At 37.5% G+C, this 19455-nt stretch overlaps 2 protein-coding genes and 1 long non-coding RNA gene across 4 annotated transcripts in view; 2 read left to right on the forward strand and 1 right to left on the reverse strand.

Moving 5' to 3' along the window:
- LOC110095115 (DNA polymerase lambda) overlaps positions 1 to 14688 on the forward strand; it is a 57737-nt gene extending 43049 nt beyond the window's left edge. The window contains exons 10-14 of the mRNA XM_028691863.1: positions 2294 to 2384; positions 2510 to 2590; positions 3443 to 3510; positions 13999 to 14083; positions 14184 to 14688. Coding sequence (XP_028547696.1) covers positions 2294 to 2384; positions 2510 to 2590; positions 3443 to 3510; positions 13999 to 14083; positions 14184 to 14282 — 424 coding nt within the window. The 3' untranslated portion in view covers positions 14283 to 14688. The remainder of the gene's footprint in view (positions 1 to 2293; positions 2385 to 2509; positions 2591 to 3442; positions 3511 to 13998; positions 14084 to 14183) is intronic.
- LOC114578331 lies at positions 4431 to 12201 on the forward strand. Its single transcript, XM_020820521.2, has 2 exons — positions 4431 to 11468; positions 11549 to 12201. Exons 1-2 carry the CDS (start codon positions 9550 to 9552, stop codon positions 11904 to 11906), a joined length of 2277 nt encoding a protein of 758 aa, XP_020676180.1. The 5' UTR covers positions 4431 to 9549; the 3' UTR covers positions 11907 to 12201.
- LOC114578574 lies at positions 12562 to 13740 on the reverse strand. Of its 2 annotated transcripts, none has more exons than XR_003699573.1 (2): positions 13297 to 13740; positions 12562 to 13065 (listed from the first exon to the last, which is right to left on the reverse strand). It is a non-coding gene; the product is annotated as an uncharacterized LOC114578574 (long non-coding RNA). The 2 variants fall into 2 exon arrangements; XR_003699574.1 differs by having other exon boundaries at positions 12562 to 13068.
- Positions 14689 to 19455: the final 4767 nt, after the last annotated feature.

Genomic DNA, 19455 nt, shown 5'->3' on the forward strand with positions numbered 1-19455 from the left:
CAAAAACTGTATCATCTTTAAACGTTTCAATGTGTCCTTGACTTCAGGAGTAATTTGCTGAGCAAAGTTATCACAGATTGTTCGAAACGAAGAAACATAACATAGATAGGTAATTGGACAAACATTTATCTAAAAATTGAAAAAAATAAAAAATTAAAAATAAGTAAATGAGATATGCACAAAAAACGCACAACATACGCAGAATATAAGCAACGGTCACGCACAGTGTACGCATAACATACACATATATTACGCACATTATACGCACAAGAACGCACAGTGCATGAAACATGGCAGCAAATTATACAAACACAAACAATACGCACATCATAAGCACTGATCACGCATAGTATATGCATAACATACGCATAAGAACGCACATTGCAGAAAAGATGACAGCAAATTATACGCATGCATAAAGTACGCACAATATAAGCAATGATCACGCAACGTGTACTCATAGCATACGCACAAAAGACACATTGCGTACGCACAGCCTACGCATATATTACTCGGTGCTTAAAATTTAGTTAGGTTTTATGTTTCAAATTTCAACATAAATTCATCATAAACCCTGAATGCAAAGAAAACACGATGACATCAAAGTATCAAACATTTAAAAAGTTTCGAGAAGCAATGCATACGCATAGAATAAACATAAAATAAGAAGATATTCAGAACCTTGAACACCAACGCATAGCATAACCATAAAATACGCAGTACGTAATAGAAAACATAGCATTAAGTTACCTTTCTCTTTGGGGGTGACGACATCTTAGAAGAAACTGAGTGAAGAATGCTTGAAATTGCTCTGAAGTGAATGCTTGAAAGTTCGAATTTTTGCTGGAACTTGAAAATCTAAACGCCGCCTCTGCATTTGACCTAAACCAGGGTTTAAATGTTGATGCCACGACGACATCTCACTAGGCACGCCAAGTTGGCAACTGGGGGGCCGAACTGAAAAAAAAACTTTAGGTTAATTTTTTAGAGGCGGCGCCTTAAATATATGAGGCGAGAAGGCGCGCCTCATAAATTGAACTTATTGCATTGGCTTTGAGGCTTAAATGGACCAAATTGCGCTGAGGTGCGCCTCTTATTGCGCAATTTTAAACGTTGTCTTGAAGTAAATGCCCGACATTGGACTCTATAGGAGAGGAGGAAGGGGAGAGAGCAGTTCATCATAATGATGATTCAAATGAAGAATCCCTTAGTGATGATAGTGCTGATGACTTATGAGTTCTTATGTGATATGTCATTACTATTTATTTTTGGAAATTTGAATTATATGTTAATGAAAATAATACTGGGATCTGGGAAAGATAGAATTTTGAGTTGAACTATATTTCATGTTGTCTTATTATTGGGATATTTTGATTTCACTTCATATCTTATGCTTTTTTATGTTTTATATTATTCACTCATTAGTATATAAAAATTTTATTATTTTATGTTTACGCAATCTTTTGATTTTGAGGCTTACACCTCAAAACGCCTTAAGGCTTACGCCTCGCCTCACGAATGAAAAACGCCTCAATACCCTAATACGCAATTTTAAACATTGAATCAACCCAATCTATAATCAACCTACTTTATACGACTGTGCCACACTAGTTAACAGAGAAATCGGCACATGCGAAAGCGAGGCACTTGTGGAAACGACGTACCTGTGGGATGCAGACTACTGTGCCGCACCAGGTGACAGCGTCACAACTGTGGAAGTAACGCGATCGATGCTTAGTGCTCGATCTTCGGACACTTTCTAAGGCTACGGGAGTGGAGTTGATGAGTGCGCGGGACACTCGCTAGGGGACAAACACTTAAATTTTGATTCGACGCTGCTGGCACTTTTTCGTATAATGAAACATGGATTTTTTTTTCCTGTTTTAGCCCTGGTATTTGTTCGGTGGATCCAAATCATCCGTTAACCTTTAACGTCATGACCAAATTGGTACCGTTTTAAATAGTTGAGGGACCGATTTGGTCCTCAAAAGAGTTGGGACCAATTTGATCTTTCTCTCTCTCTTTTTATTTATATATATACACACACATACACTGATATTTATACTTCAAAGTTACTATTAATACCCATAGATTATTAATAATTAATAAATAATCACCTAATTATTACAGTTTTGTTCGGATGTTTCAATGTTACCGTTAAAAACATGCCGGCTTGTCTTTTTTTTTTTTTTTTTTTTTTTTTCTTTCAATATTAGTTGCTCTATTATGAAATGTGGTGTTGTGTGCATCTTTCTGTGTATTAAATTTTTGTTTCAAATCTCTCTCTTTGCAGCCATAAGGGCTTTTTACCTAAATATGTTCAACGTTTGAAGGACATAAATTTTTTGAGAGAGGATTTGGTTTTCAGCATTCATAGCACAGAGGTAATTTTATGAACTCGTGTTTTAATTTCATTCTCATAATTAAAGAAATATTAAGACTTTGGGGTCCATATCTGAATCGAGTTTATCAATACATGCTTATCATTTGACTACATTTTAGCATACAGGGAACTGATTCCGGGATTGACACTTACTTCGGCCTCTGCACATATCCTGGACAAGAACTGCGACATCGCATTGATTTGAAGGTACGTTGATGGAGCTCCTTTTAAGTAGCAGTTGAAATTTTATAGTTTGCATCAGCAAGAGACGGCACATTACTTGCTACTGCTTATAGGTCGTGCTCAAAAGCGTGTCCATGTTGTGTAGAGTAAAAACTGGATAGATCAGGTTAACAATTCATGATTTAGTTTTTAGTTTCCAATCACATACAAACCAGTAATTGGCTACCAAAATTGGCCATAAGGCGTACTACGTGCATCAGAATTAAAACGCAAACAATAAACTATTATATTGAAAATACTCTTAACAATTATCCTCTTAAATATATGATGAGGTTAGTGCTAAAAAATTCTAATGTGGTTATGGTTTTGTTCTTGTTTGTTTTGCGCAAGTGATGATTGGGAAACAATAAATAACTTATTAGGAACTGATTGTTCTGCATTAGTAGTTTTCTTTCGTGATTTAATTTATTACATGAATTCCTCTATAGGCTAAAAATGGTTCGTAAGTTGGGTCCAATCATAATAAGCCAAATTTGAAAATTGGGTCTAAATGGTGTTCAGTGATCAGTTAAGTGCAATGATGCTTTAGTGATACGAACACATTAAATTATTGGTTTGGAAATTTTCATACATTATTTTACAATTAGTTTGATTGCAATGGTTGTTTATATTGGGCATTGAACTTGGTTGACTACAAAAAAAGACCGTTTAATATGGTTTGGTGTTTTCCAAACCCATTAATGAGATTTGAATGGAACATTGACATGCATATAAACATTATATATATTCTTATCCAATGTTAGTTACTATTTTTCAATTGATACTTATGAAATATTTGCTATTTGTTCTATCATGATATGAAGTGACAATTGGCAGGTATATCCAAAGATCATATATGCTTTTGGACTAATAGCTTGGACCGGAAATGATGTGCTAAATAGGAGGTATGGTACCACTTTGCAATCAACTGTCATTAGTGCTCTTTTTTCGTGGGGTGTGATTGATTGTAAATGACCATATATCATCTAATAATGGGCTTATAAAATTTGTAAATATGTTTAGGTTTGCAACTTAGCATCGTGTTTGTTTTTTCTTTTTCTTCAGCTTATTAATTAACAACAGTACATTGTGCACTATTCTGCAAAATGGCGATGTAATGCTAAGTGTAGGGTGGGGCTGGACAAGTTATATATCTACATTTGGAATGTTAAAATCTAATAAAAAAATGGTTTCATGCTTATAAAATTTTTTTAAAGAAAATCTGCCAGCTTCCAATTGTATGAACCCTCAAATAATAGAAAATTGAAAGTATTAACATGCATAAATTGATACTTTGATAGGGATTATTGACTAGTTTGGGCAGGCCTTTAATATGTAGACCATGAGTCTCAAGTCTTGGTCTTGACAACACTGCCACTGCAAATTGCGAATTGCATCCTCATTGCACTTTTATAACTAACTCCCTGTAGTACTCATCCTCATCATTACTTTATAATGCCATATGATCAAAATTTCTCTCTCTCTCTCTCTCTCTCTCTATATATATATATATATCCTTTTATATATATATATATATATATATATATATTCCTTTTTTTCCATTGATGTAATTAATAAGAATGATGCTGTAGCTGGTTCTCTCAGTCTATTTGTTCTTTAATTCTACTCATACTTGTAGCTACTCTACATGCTGTTTGCGAAATACATTTTTCATGGTATCAAAAATTATTTCCTAACTGCATCTTCCCTGTTCTTACCATGGATGACTATCAAAACTCCACAAATGATACAGCCCATAGTGGACCCAGCAATCTCTTCATAGGCGATGTAGCCATTCCTCCCTCCCTCCCTCCCTCCCTCAAGTTCTTGATGTTGAATATCAAGAACATGGTTCCAAACCTGCTTACTAGTGTAAATTATCCTATATGGCACTCCCAGATTTTGAATCTATTCAAAGACAACAGACTTAAATGGATTTCTTACTGGCTCCTCCATCTTTCCAGTCAAACATACCATTATCATCAATTGTTTACCCATCCCAAACCCTAAACTACACTCTGTGGCACCTCCTCGACCAAAATTTGGAAGCCACATTGTCCTCCACTATCACCTCTTCATTACTGCTTTATATCCTTAACCTTAACACATGGTCCAATATTTGGCATGCAATCAAATGCCACCCTCAATCCTTAAATTAATCACGAGTGATGCAACTAAAAAATGAGCTCCCTAATATATCTCTATGAAAACCCAATTGATGACTCAATATCTCTTCGAGGTTAAAGCATTCATTTGAAAATCTCGAAACAATTGAACCTCACATTGACCATGACCCTACCTCCCAATTACCCTTCTTCAAAATAGTCACTTGACACAAAACTTACTCCAGTTACCTCAATCACCTATGCTCTATTCTTTGTAGCGATGAATTTAACTTACACACATTAGGTAGTTCAAACTAACTGCGCCCTCACCTTGCTCTTAGAACTAAACCAAACTGAAATGCCACTTTCATTCCCGCAGCCATGGTCGCTCCCAATTCAGTAGAGGCGGTGTTCCCTCTAACTCAAGTAGAAGTGGTTAAACAAAGCAGCCCTCAATGACATGCAAGATACGTGGAAAGAATGATTACATTTTTGTGACATTTTGGCACCATTCCAATCTCAATTATAGGCCACTAGCACCTGTTCATCTTCCAATAGCATACACAAGCACTATCCAAATCTCCAATACTGATTGGATATTGGATATTGGATATTGGAGCCTCCACCCACCTTACTCCTGACATTCAACACATTCATGACTAGATTCCCTATGTTAGCAATGAATATATCTTAGCGGACAATGACCAAGCCATTCCTATCTCCTCCGATAAAGGTCTGCTTCCAATCCCCCTCCATAATCTCATTCTTTCCTACTATTTCCATGCTCTCAAAAAAATATCTCACAACCTTCTCTGTCAACTAGGGGTGCAAATGAATCGAGTCGAGCTTAGCTTGAGTCGGATCTAACACAAGCTCAACATGTGAGCCAAATCCCGAGCTTGAACTCGAGTTGAAATCAAACTCGACTCGCCACTGAAAATGAGCTTGTCGAGCAGCTCAATTCTGCGTTCGCACTACCCAACCTTTCCACTGATCGCATGCGCTTTCCCCTTTCGCCATTCGCACGCAGCTCCACGGTTCGCATGCGGTAGGTGCTCGACATTTCCGCTCCCGGTTCACCCCTCGTTGTTCCGTCTTCAGCCTGTCGTTTCGCCTTTCGTCTTTGGTTCCACGTTTCCGCTTCGATACTCGAGCGGCTCGACGAGAGCCTTCCGCAGTTCGAACTCGAGCTTGATAATCTTACGAGATCAAAATTCTGCTCGAGCTTGACTCGCGAGCTTGTTAAGCTTGAGCCAGCTCGCTATACAGCTTGACGCATTTGCACCCCTTCCATCAGCTTGACTCATTTGCACCCCTGCCATCACCTAACTTGTCATTGACAATAATTCTTTAGTTCTTTTCAACATATTCGACTATTCCATCAAGGACTTGAATTCAAATTGCATCTTACTCCTATGTCCAGATCTAATGGATTCTGCACCATCACATCCTGCCCAACCCAACTTTCCCATCACACTGCTTAACAAATCAGTGGCTACATCATTATGGTATAAATGACTTGGACATTCCAAGTCTACCACTACTTCGTCCATTTCATCCCCTCTTTGTTTTCTCTTTATAAAATTGTAATTTGGCCATAAAGTTTCATTTCTAGAATTCAATTGACAATCATATAAGTTGATAGAATCATAGAACTTATTCGGACAGATGTGTAAGGACCCTCACCTTTTGTTGATTCAAGATTTTTTAATACCACATTTCATTTATTGATGATTTTCTTTTTTTCATTTTTGTTTGCTATTTCCTAACATATACAAATCTAAAACATCCAAAAAATTTATAAAATTCAAAAACCCAACAGACAATCAATTCAATTTAGACATCAATATTCTCCACTTTGATGGACGAATACATTTCCTCTTAATTTGCTCATTTTCTCACAAAAAATGCCCTTACACTACTGAGCAAAATGGCGCTGCCGAATGAAAGAATTGACACATCATTAAAACCGAGAAAATCTCATTCTCGAATTTTTGTGTTGACACTATTATTATAGCAACATATCTCATAAATTGCCCACCATCCATGACAACAAACCACCTCTTCCACTATCTATTGCTTTCTAATCATCCAATGGACTATACTCATCTCAAAGCCTTTGATTGATTATGCTTTCCATGTCATTGACCTCAATCTCCTCATATACTTGGCATGCCATCGGCTCACCACTTCCTCTTTTGGTTACTTATCCTCATATAAAGGAACTCAATGTTAATCGCTGAGCTGGGTGAATCATCATCTCCCGACATGTTACTTTTAATGAACCTATCTATCCATAGCACCAAACAAAACATCTATTGCTATCAATCTATCCAACCCCTTTGCACCATCCTCTACCACACTAACTCCCTCCCCACCGATTCTATCAATCAGCTCTACCTGTCAAATAACCATCAATGCAATTAATTCACCTCCTACACTGTCACAACCATTATCCACAGCCTCCACATCTATCATATCCACCCTTCCTCTTAAATCCTCTTCTCATGCCCCAAATCACCAACCAGAACTCCCACAACCACCTCCAGATGTGCCATCTACTCACCCAATGCAGACAAGACTCAAAATTGCATCTTTTCATCTCGAACCAATTTTTGATCTCCACACAATTGTCTATACTCCATCTGATCCCATGTACTTCTCTCAGGCCATCAAAAATCCGTATTGGCGGACTGCAATGTCCACATAGTGTAACACCTTACAACAACAGGGGACTCAGTCCCTGGTTCCTCTATCCCCCACCTATAATGTTCTAAGATATTATTGTACATGCCAAATGAGGTTCAGATGGAACAAATGTATGATATAAAGCTCATTTGATAGCACAAGGATTCAATCAAGGATCATTCTTAAACTACACCTAAACTTTCAGCCCGATGGCTATGTTCTTCATTGTTACTCTTCATCGTGACTGGGAAATTCAATAATTAGAGGTCTCAAATGCTTTCTTCATGGCCGCCTGTACAAAACGGTGTACTGAAACAACCACCCTGATTTCAAGACCCCTTATTGTGTGCTGTCTTCACAAGGCCATTTATGACCTCAAGCAAACACAACGTCATTGATTTTTTATCTTCTCTAGCTACCTACAACAAGGTGTAGCCAAACACTGTTGATTCATCCTAGCTCATTTATAGTCACAATCACATCAATATGCACATACTAATATTTGTTAACGATATCATCCTAACTGGAAATGACAAAGCTGTTATCTCCAAGTTAATCACAAGCCGTAGCTCTGCCTTTAGCATGAAAAACTTGGGCAAATCAACTACTTCTTGCGCTTTGAAGTCTCACATTTTCAACATCATATATCTCTGTCATACTCACTATGCTGCTAAACTACTTAAAAAATCTGGTATATAGACTTGTAAATCTCTACTCCATCTTCCTCCAAATCGAAACTACTAGAAAACACCACCCCTTTTACAAATCCTACTTTTTATTGTCAATTATTCGAAACTTCACAATCACTTGCCCCGACCTTGCCATCAATTAATTTTGTCAACATAGGCGTAATCCTCTCAAGCATCACTTCAAATTGCTCAAAATGCTGCTCTGCCACATTTAATGCTCTCTTCACGATAGCCTATTCCAATGGATCTTTTTAGGAGTTTTATCCCAGACTACGGTTATTTTGATAAGATGTTTATTCAGATTGCTTGTTCTTAATGAATATTTCATAAGACTTATTAATATTTGCACAATGAAAACTGTAAAAGTAGTTTCATTACAAAGATTTTTTTTTCTTTTGGTGTAAACAATTCTTTTTCTTTTGAGATTCATTTGAAGCATGCATTGGCTATCTCTTTGTTCAAGTGTAGGGCTTATTTCCAGATCAGAGAGCATCTAATATCACGTGGTCATCTAGGGTCCTTAGACTTATTAATATTGTGTTTTTAATAGTAAAGAAGTGGGAGTATTGTTTCACGAAAAAAATCCATGTGTTTTACTTCGGAAGAACTCCAGACAACTTCCAAAAATTATATTCAAGAGCTAATTGATATTGCCACGAAGAGAATTGTTTATTTATTTTTTGTAGATGGAATATTTCTTCTAAATTAAGTTTGATCTAGCCTAATTGGACACCCAAAATACGTTTGATCTAGCCTTTGGTTTTACTTGAATCTTAATTGAAGTTTTGATAGAATTAAGTTTTGTTTGAGATAATTTTCTTACAGTTTTTTAAAGCAAATTTTTAGTGCATTTTTTTTTTGGGAAATTTACATACATACTACTATATTCATAACCATTTACATATCTAACACCTAAAAATTTAATATTACTATTATACCACATAAAACTCATTTTATATATCACTTATACCACTTCGTTACGTCCTCCGTCACGGCGTACTCTTCCCACGCGGAAATTTCCCGTTCGCTAATAGCTCTGGTATGCTCGCGAACACAGTCGATCGAAATTCCCTTTGGTCGTTGCTTGCGTATTCTTCCTTCTACTCGCTGCTTACGATCGCTGGTCGCGATACTTTGCTCGGATGCTTGCGATCGCTGGTGGCGATCCTCTGCCTGGCCGATGTGATTCCCAACAGCAATTGTGAGATTAGCTTATATTTCCTCTGCCTGGCCGCGATACTCTGCTCGCGATCGCTGATTTTGATACTCTGCTCGGCCGGTTTTGGATTCAGGTAAATTATCTGTTCTCTGGATACTCTGTGATTCCCAACAGCAAATGTGAGAATTTTTTTTTTTTTTTTTACTTTTTTGGTTTATTTTTTTAACAAGATGAGTTCTTTCTCTCTTTAGCAGACAGAATATATAGAAGCATCCAACGATAAGAGTACCCAAAAAAGTGAAGATGTGTTCCAAGGAGACAGAGTATATTCATGTTGTTTTTAAATATGGAGGGAAATGGGTTCAAACTAATGAACAACATAGAAAAAGGTATGACGGTGGCAAACAAAGGAGTGTTAAATTTGAGAAAGGTCAACTTAATATTTATGCGCTCAGAAGCGAGGTTCTTCGAATATGTCCATGGCTTAAAGGGCATCCATATAATATGTATTATTATATAAATGGTACATCGCCAAAGGAATATAAAGACATAATTTGTGACGTTCAGGTGGCTGAGTTCATAGAAGCATCCAACGATAATTTGCGTGGTGAGATAGTCATTTCAGTACATGAAGTTGAAGGACAAGAATCAATTTCTGATATTAGGGAAGTTATGACTTCCGGGCATATAGTTGAATGTTCTTTTAACGAAGGTATTTCAATTGCTCCAAGTTTATCTTATAATGATATAGCTGTTGGCACCTTCTTTCCTGACGCCAAACATTTCAAGCATGCTCTACGATCGGTAGCCATCAAGGAAAATTTTGGAATCAGGATAAAGGCAAGTGACAAAACACGTGTGATTGCTACATGTTCTTATGAAGGATGCGAATGGAGAATTCGAGCTTCTTTGTGTGAAGACACTCAAACTTTTGAAATTAGGAGAGTTTATGGTGTGCACACTTGTCCTGGGATCAATCGCGCTGGTAATAAACTAGCCACAACTGCATGGGTTGCCAATGAAATTGAAGATATAGTTAAGAGAAATCCTGACATTCCTCCGAAAGACATCAACAACAATTTAGAGAAAGATTACGGTCTTTCTTTACCTTACATGAAGCTGTGGAGGTCTAGAGAGCATGCTCGTGACAATATATTTGGGTCTATAGATGAAAATTATAAATGGGTTCCAAAATTACATGCAGAATTGCTTAATAGAAATCCAGGTTCGCATATCACATATTCTTATGATAAGCTTGACCATTCATTTAGAAGATTTTATATTTGCTTTAAGGTTTGCGAAGATGGATTCTTATATGGTTGTAGACCGCTAATTAGTTTGGATGCATGTCATCTAAAATCAAAGCACTTGGGTATGCTTTTATCAGCTACCTCACTTGATGGTAATAACGGTTTATTCCCATTAGCATTTTCCGTCGTAGAGACTGAATCAAAACAGACATGGCTATGGTTCCTTCAAAACTTGGCAGAGAGTGTTGGCCCACACATAGAGCCTCTTTCCTTCATCTCAGATATGGAGAAGGGTTTGGGAGAGGCTATAACAGAAATTTACCCTGCTGCTGAGCATAGAATATGTATTCGTCATCTGTGGAAGAATTTGAAAAAAAATTTTCATTGCAAAGAAGGGCATAAAATTCAAAATTTGGTGTGGGCAGCTGCAGAAGCATATACTAGCACAGAGTACAATGACAAGCTTGCAGAACTTAGTGTTTTGAGCCCAACTATCTATGTATATCTTACAACACTACCTTATAAATGGTCAAGAAGCCAGTTCATTTTAGGCATCTACCATGCTACTAATACAAGTAACAGTGCCGAATCATTCAATGCATGGATTGTAGATGCTCGAACAAAACCAGTTGTTGACTTAATTGACACACTTCGTGGTAAACTCATGGAGCAAAGGTTGGCGCGAAAGATGATGAGCATAACATGGCAACGTGAATTAGTTTCTCACGCGGAAGATTACATAAGGGAAATAACAACAAGAAAAGAGCATATGTTAGTGCGCCAATCCACTAATTCGAAGGCTGAAGTAGAATCTGTGCATTCAAAACATATTGTTGATGTTGAATCTAAAGAATGTACATGTCGAGTTTGGCAATTAACAGGACTTCCGTGCATTCATGCTGTTGCATTTATTGGAATGAAGGAGTATCCACTATGGCATACATATGTTCATGATTTGTATTTCGTTTATAGGTAACTTCCCATGATAAATACATATGTTCATGATTTGCACTTATTTCCATTGCATGTTAAATACTTCGTATTTTTTTTAGGTATAGGATGGCATACGAGGGAGCTATCGGTACACTACCTGATAAAGATCAATGGCAAGTAGTTGAAGATGTGGTCGATATTGGAGCGCCTAACACTTCAAGACCTAGAGGAAGACCCAAAAAAAGAAGATTACCAAATTTCCTTGAGAAAGATAAGAAAGTGCATAAATGTAGCAGGTGCTCACTTTGGGGGCATCATCGGAGCACATGCAAAAACCCATTATCAAAGCTTAACAATGATACAATGACACAACACGAAAACCCATTATCAAAGCGTAGAAAGTTGGAAAGTAGACGGACTGCTGAGACTTTCAACGATGGAGTAGAGCTTGAGTACCTACATGTTGATGGGTTTTGAGCATCAAATGTAATTTTTTTGCTGTTTTTGGAAATATTTTTTGGCTGTTTTTGGATATAATTTTTTGCTGTTTTTTGCAATTTTTGGCTGTTCGAAGCAAACATTATACTATCCTATTTTGTAATTTTTGGCTCTTCTTATATACTGTCATATTTTGTAATTTTTGGCTTATGAAATCTTCAATGCCACATCACAATTAACATTGTGTGCTCATGGGTTATCTTCACTGCCACATCACAATTTTAGTCATATATATGAAATCTTCACTGCCACATCACAATTTTTGGCTGTTCTTATAACCATGCATTACCTGAAGCAATCGGTAAGCTGGAAGCAATTGTGTAACCTGGAAGCAATCATTTATAGGGAACTTCACGGGATTAAGCTGGAAGCAATCGGGAATATTCCAGTTGGAAGCAATTATGTGTTCACGGGATTAAGCTGGAAGCAATCGGGAATATTCCAGTTGGAAGCAATTGTGTAACCTGGAAGCAGTTGTGTTCACGGGATTAAGCTGGAAGCATTCGTTTATAGGGAACTTCACGATCCAGGAATATTCCAGCATATACTAGCACATTTTAGTTGGAAGCAATTATGTGTTCAAATGAACCTTGAATCAAATTGACTTGAATGTAAATCAACAAGGAGATCAAAATTTGAACAAAAAGGTGAAATTTCATTCACTAGTAAACAACTTACAAAATGTTGCAATCCACTTCATCAAAACATTCATGCTCAACTACACAGCAACCATACAATAAACTTCTACATCATTTGGACTACTTCGACACGCAACAATATACTAAATAAATACGGAATGCAATGTCAACAAGAACAAGACCAATAAAGACTTTCATCAACAAGATGATCAAGTCTTGCTTTTTTGACATCCTAGCTTCAAAGCCTTCATCTTCATTAGGTACACGAGAAGTTGTCTCTTCTACGTTGTCTGTCCATTTAAAGTACCTGCAATTGTCTTCCGTTCGATTATTCATGCATCTATAAAATTGCCTTCCAGAATTGGGTCCACGGTAGCAAGTATATAAAACACACTTAAGATGACAGTAGCAGTAAACTTGACAATGTGGGCGCCTCGTAGCAGATGAATTTGATGAACTCATTTGAAGCAACTAAGCTGTCAAACTTGTAATTATGTTCACTGCTACAAAAAACAGAAATTTAGATTTCAATTGAAATAATTTGGAGTTACCTGCTACTATCCAAAAATTTGCATTAAACTGAATAAATCTGTAGGAGCATTATACTGAAATCATTTGAAGTAACCTGAAGAATACTTAGATAAATTGCATTCCTACATATTACAGCTTTTACGGTAACATCAGGTTAAAGAAATTAACAAAAAATATTTAAAATAGAATGAGAATACTACAGCTTCTACCGACTACTCCGGCTGTAATGCTCCGGCTGAAGAAATCCACGCCCGCTTTATTCACTTGCCTGAGAATACTACAGCTTCTACAGACTTTTCCTCACGAACGACAAACGAGCTGAAGAAAAAATGGGGAAAATACACGATATTGGGGAGTTTAGGAGCAGATCTTACCTGATTTTTCCTTCCGGTGGTAAGAGACGAAGGAGAGCACGGGATTTCCTCAAGCGTTACCTGAGTTTTCCTTCCGGTGGTAAGAGACGAAGGAGCACCGGATTTCCTCAAGCGTTCGGTGGGAAGAGCCGAAGGTTTTAGGGATTTTAACTACTACAGCGGGCTTGAACGTGAAACCGAGCGAACGGAGTAAGACGGAGTGGTATTTCTGAGGTTATTTTTGGATTAAAGTGGTATGTAAGTAATATTTAAGTTTTGCATGTTAAATATGTAATACATATCTTATAAAGTGGTATGTATGTAAAATTCCCTTTTTTGTTTTAAAAAAAATTAGAATTTTTTGCTTTGATTTCCTCTGTCAAATTTCATATTGGTATTTCTGCTTTGATTTCTTCTGTCAAATTTCATGATAACCCCATTTCCGAGGAAAACAAATTTGTATTCATTGTCAAATTCCATAATAACCTCATATCTCAGAAGCTAATTTGAACTCATTGTGAAGTGTTTAATTAAGTAATTTTACTGTAGGCTAAGGTTATTGGCTGAATCCAAAGGATACAGGCTTGATGATACGGGGCTATTCTTAGCTACTCCAGGCACATCTGGAAAGCGAGTAATTGTTCAACACTTAACACTTACAGTAGTTATTACTTCTTTTCATGATAATTTTATTTGCATTTAGTGATGTTTATTAACTTGGTTATGGCGTTCAGGGGAAGAGATCCAGCACTAGTGTGAGCTGCAATACTGAAAAAGAGGTATTCGATATGCTTGGATTTCCTTGGCTGGAACCTCATGAAAGGAACTTGTAAATGTTTTGTTGCATCAAATGTATAGTCTTCTATCCTTTATATAGTCTCTTAGTGAGGTGAAATTATTCTGTGCGGATACGGACGCTATTCGGAGACGAATTAGAACGCACCACGTTACCCGTTTGTTGTGTACCGTGGCTATGTACCGTTGTGATGTGGCACCTTCTGATTTGCCTCCAGATGGTCCGGTGTCCGCACAAAATAATTTTTCCTTAGATAGGCCCGTGACGTTAAATAATGCAACTGGATATTGTGGTAGCTGTATTTTCAGGCAATTTTTTGGTTTAGGATCAGGTTTTTGGAAGAAATAGGTTACATTAGGTTAGTATGACCCTTCTAATGTTTCAAATTTATGCATATTTAATTCCGTTGCTGTTAAGTATCATCAAATTGGGTCTTCAGGACTTTTTGTTTTGCCAAAAATTTCTTAGGAGGCTCAAAGTGCACATAAGTAGGTAGCTTTTGACTCAGTTGCAGCGATTCCAAGTGCCTAAAGACATAAAATAAGAAATATTCTAATGTATCAAGTGCTTGTTGTGATCCATATCACTATCAAAAGCTACAATTAATTATTTGGTTATCAATAGAGATAATAAATTCTAATTAATAGCTTCATATTAAATTAAAATTTTATTTGGAATAATTTTCTTATTATTTTTAAAAGCAGGTTTTTTCTTCAAAAAATTTTGAATTATAAATTTGTCCCTAAAAATTGTTTTAGAAAGCAGTAAGAAAGTTATCTTAAAGGAGGCCTAAGAAGTTTAGATAGGCATGATTTAAAATTTTTTCCAATCGAACTTATGTTTCAACATCATTTTATTGTTCATAATATTTAGAATTACAAAATCAAACCTAACCATTAATATTTAAATTGAACTGAACAAATGAAAGAGAAAGATATAAGATATGTGGACATGCAAGATATGTTTGTGAGGAGTTTTGTATGCTTAGTTATTCATCAAAGTAATTTAATTTTAAAAAAATACTCTAATCTAAAAACTGTCATAGATAGTAGGGAGAGAATCGGCCGACCCAACCAGCGGGTTAGATTCAATACATGTAATAAGTGTGTTCTATCTTATTGTTACTCTACTCTCTCTCTCTCTTTATTTCTTACGCTCTATATATCTCTCCATTTCTCTCTCTGTCTCCCTCTTTTTCTTTGGGATTTTATTTAAGGAGAGTGATTTTTAATTAAATTAGGAACATCAACTTTTTGCGTCATGGAGTATTCATGGCGGTAGATAAATATATAGTTTAATGTCTTAGCATTGTACGAAGATCCAGTATATAATCAGATAAGAGAGAGGGTGTAGCGTTCATAAGAGGCACAAGAGTTTTTACGTGGAAAATCCTAAAAAAGACGGAAAAATCACGGGGCCTGGTCCAGTTTAAATGAATCAACTAGTATTTGTAGTCGATTATAAATGAGGCCCTTCCTTGTGAGAAGGCCTTGATGGTATGTACATCATATAGAGCGCATTACATGGTGGGAGTTACACTAATCAACATAGACATATTTGTTTGATTGGAAGGACTATAGTTAGCACGAGAGAGGGGCCCAAAAGACTGTAGTTGGCAGGAGACCATGGTCAGAAAGACCATTATAGGTAGGCAGTATTTTGGTAGAACTTTGGGCATCAGATGATGGCCCAACAGAAGTCCGGGCCTCAGGTGGTGGTCCAGCGGAGCAACGATGTCAGACGATGGTTCGATAGATGTGAGGGCCTCAAGTGGTGATCCGGTGGAGCAACGACGTTAGACGGTGGGCCGACAGAGGTGAGGGCATCAAGTAGTGGTCCGGCGGAGCAACGATGTCAGGCGGTGGTTCGACGGAGGTGAGGGCCTCAAGTGGTGGTTTGACGGAGCAACGACGTCAAGTGGTGGTCCGGCGAAAGTGAGGGCCTCAAGTGGTGGTCTGGCGGAGCAACGATGTCAAGCGGTGGTTCGAAGGAGGTGAGGGCCTTGAGTGGTGGTCCGGTGGAAGTCAAGGCCTCAAGTGGTGGTCTGGAGGAGCTCAGGGCCTCAGATGGTGGTCCGGTGGAGCAATGAAGGCGGTGGTCGGGCGGAGGTGAAGTCCTCAAGTGGGGTCCAGTGGAACTCAGCGTCTCAGGTGGTGGAGCAACGACGTCAAGCGGTGGTTCGGCAGAGGTGTGAGCCTCAAGTGGTGGTCTGACGGAGCTCAGAGCCTTTGGTGGTGGTCCGGCGGAGCAACGGCATGAGGTGGTGGTCCGTCGGAGCTCAGGGCCTCAGGTGATGGTTCGGCGGAGCATCTACGTCAAGCAGTGGTCCGGCGGAGGTGTAGGCCTCAAGTGGTGGTCCGGCAGAGCTCAGGGCCTCAGGTGGTGGTCCGGCGGAGCAACGACATCAGGCAGTGGTCCGGCTGAGGTGAGGGCCTCAAGTGGTGGTCCAGCGGTGGTCGAGGAGGAGCTTCTTCCTTCTCTTCCTTCTCTTCTTCCTTCTTCTCTTCTTGCTTCGGTCCCCCTTTTAAGAGAAATGAGGGTCAATTTTAGGTTTCTGGAGTGGCATGACCCGTAAATAGGTGAAAGATTAAGGGTAAATGGGGAGTGGTTGGATGGACGGCCGATATTGAACCCCTTGACCATGTACCGTTCGTCAGATATTTGAAGGTCTTAATGATGTCAAAATTCAATGATCTTGGGCTCGTTGGATTTGACTCATCGAGCCGCTCGATTCGACTATAAGCATGTAATGTCTGGAAACTGTTTGGTAATCCAAATTGTGGTTTGAACCTTCCAATAGCGCTTCAGACCCTTGATTTGGACCCATTTGGGCTCGGATTTAGTCGAATTTTGTGTTGTTGGGTTCATATTTCCGAGACGTTCAGTTCGACTGTAAGTTTGCTTAAATCGGAGTTCGGATGGTCCCAATTTTAATTTTGGAAGTTTCCAACTTGATTTTGCATCGAGATTCATGTCCGATAAAGATAATTTTTCGATGGCGTGTCAAACATAATATTAAATAAAATTTAAAAAGAATTAAACTAGCCAAATGAAATAGTGCATTCCATTGAATGCATTAAACTATTTGGCGTATTTAGAATGCATTAAATAATTTGGCGCATTCAATGGAATACTCTAAAGAGTTTGGTGCATTCTATTGAATGCGCAAAACAGTTTGACGCATTGCTATATTACATCTAAAATTTAATTCATTTGACTGGGCTAAATGTATCAAATGATTTGGTTCATTATAAAGAATGAGCCAAATTATTTGGTGCATTATGAATGCATTCTTTAGAATGCACCATTCTGTTTAACTAATGTGCTTCTTTTTAATTTTTTTTAAACACATGGTCCTATTACTAATTTAAATTAATATTATGCCTCTATTTATAATATTATGTTTTCTTTGTTCCTCTTTTGGGTTCCTTTGATGTAGGTAAAATATTTAGTAATTTGATTTTTTAAAAGAATTCTAAAATAAGTACTTATTTTCACTTACAAAAAAAAAAAAAAAAGAGAAGTTAATCTTATATTTTATAGTCTTATTTATCATAATAAATTACTAATGATATATATGAATAATATTAAAGAAAATATAATTAATTTGATAATATTAACTTAAACAATATAGGTTAATATTGTCTTTCATAGCCTTAATTATCATAATAAATCTGTAATTATCTTTTAATTAAGCCGAAATGGGGAAGATACGATAGAAAATTAAGATTCAGTCAGATCTCAATGTCATTTGTAGTTTAATAGAATTTATATGAATTCTTCTATAACTTTGCTTAAATTTTACAGCAGAAGTCAAAATTAATGCTAAAATTTATAAGAATAAAAAGTTTTTTTTTTTTTTTTAGAATGGGATATTCACCTGTTGCCATCTCCGAAAAGGTGCTTGATAGCATGACTAATCCTCAGTTGATATAGAAGAAGCATCCACTCCAAAAACCTTCAAGCCCACACTTGATTAAGCCTAACTTAAGAGGCATTGCCGCTCAAGAGAAATCGAGCAAGTGTTAGGAGTTCCCAACCGTACTCGCCCACCATCCATTGTAAACAATGATGGGTAGAATACAAAGTTTTAATAAATATTTTGGAAAATAATAAAAATTAAATTCCCGTTGAACTTAGACAAGTGAAAGGCGAGAGTTCAAGACTACTAAGAAGAACTTAAGGTATTCGAAATCAAAGGTAGCTCAATGAATGGAGAGAGTTAGGAGAAGGGAATGGCTCGGCTCAATAGCTCCAACCGATAGGCGAATCAGGGAAAACTCAAACTCTACCTTTTCTCAAAATCCAAAGAATCCTACGAACCCGGAAACGGCTCCAATAGGGCACACATGCGTCCACCAAGCACCGTAAATGATAGGGAATTCACCACAGAAGAATGAATTTCATTGCTGACGCACCTGAGACAACTCAATCAAACTAGTGGGATGCGACGTGACTTGGATTCTACTTCTTTTCTTAACTCATCAACTAGAATGCAAAGTGTCAAATACGGGGCTTTAGCCAGTTTCACCGAGGGTTTAAGCGGTGATTAGGGACGAACTCAAAGCAAAGCATTTTCACTCAAGGCTACGTTCAACTAGCGAGAATCGAAATGAAAGGGAAATGGCTATTCCGGATTCAAGTCTTGCTTCAAGTTTTGGAGGAAGGGCTTTGATTTTACTCTTCCATTTTCTCGGTGGTCTGTTTCTATCTATGTGTCTCTACTTTAGCGACCCTTTACTCTCTTTCTAGTGAATCTGTGCTTACTTTACTGGGAATCCTAGGATTTTCATCTTGCATTTTCCCCGTCAAATTGGATGAAACCCGAAATCCCTTCGGAGAAGTCAATTTCAATCTTGCCACTTTTCATTTGACCGGGTAAAAGCTAGAAGGAAAGAAAAGAGTCATAGTCGGCAGTAACCCTAGCCTTTTAGTCATATTCAACCATTTTGATAGCGAATCAACACCTAGTTCTTTCGTACCCAGGCAGCACGGGATGAGACTTTACAGACGACTTTCTGTCCTTTTTTTTATCCTATTTGAGATTCAATGTGGGACCTTAAAGAAAGAGCAGGATTCGCAGCAAACTAGATCGACACTTTCCTTTTTTTTAGAGGCGCAAGTGACTGAATTAGCCTGTTGCTATCTTTCTGAAGGACTAACTCATTTGTCTAAATAGAATAGGGGGTCTGCTTGATTCGAAAGAAAAG

The sequence above is a fragment of the Dendrobium catenatum genome, unplaced genomic scaffold (genome assembly GCF_001605985.2).
Source record: "Dendrobium catenatum unplaced genomic scaffold, ASM160598v2 original_scaffold_76759, whole genome shotgun sequence".
Taxonomy (NCBI): Eukaryota; Viridiplantae; Streptophyta; class Magnoliopsida; order Asparagales; family Orchidaceae; genus Dendrobium; species Dendrobium catenatum.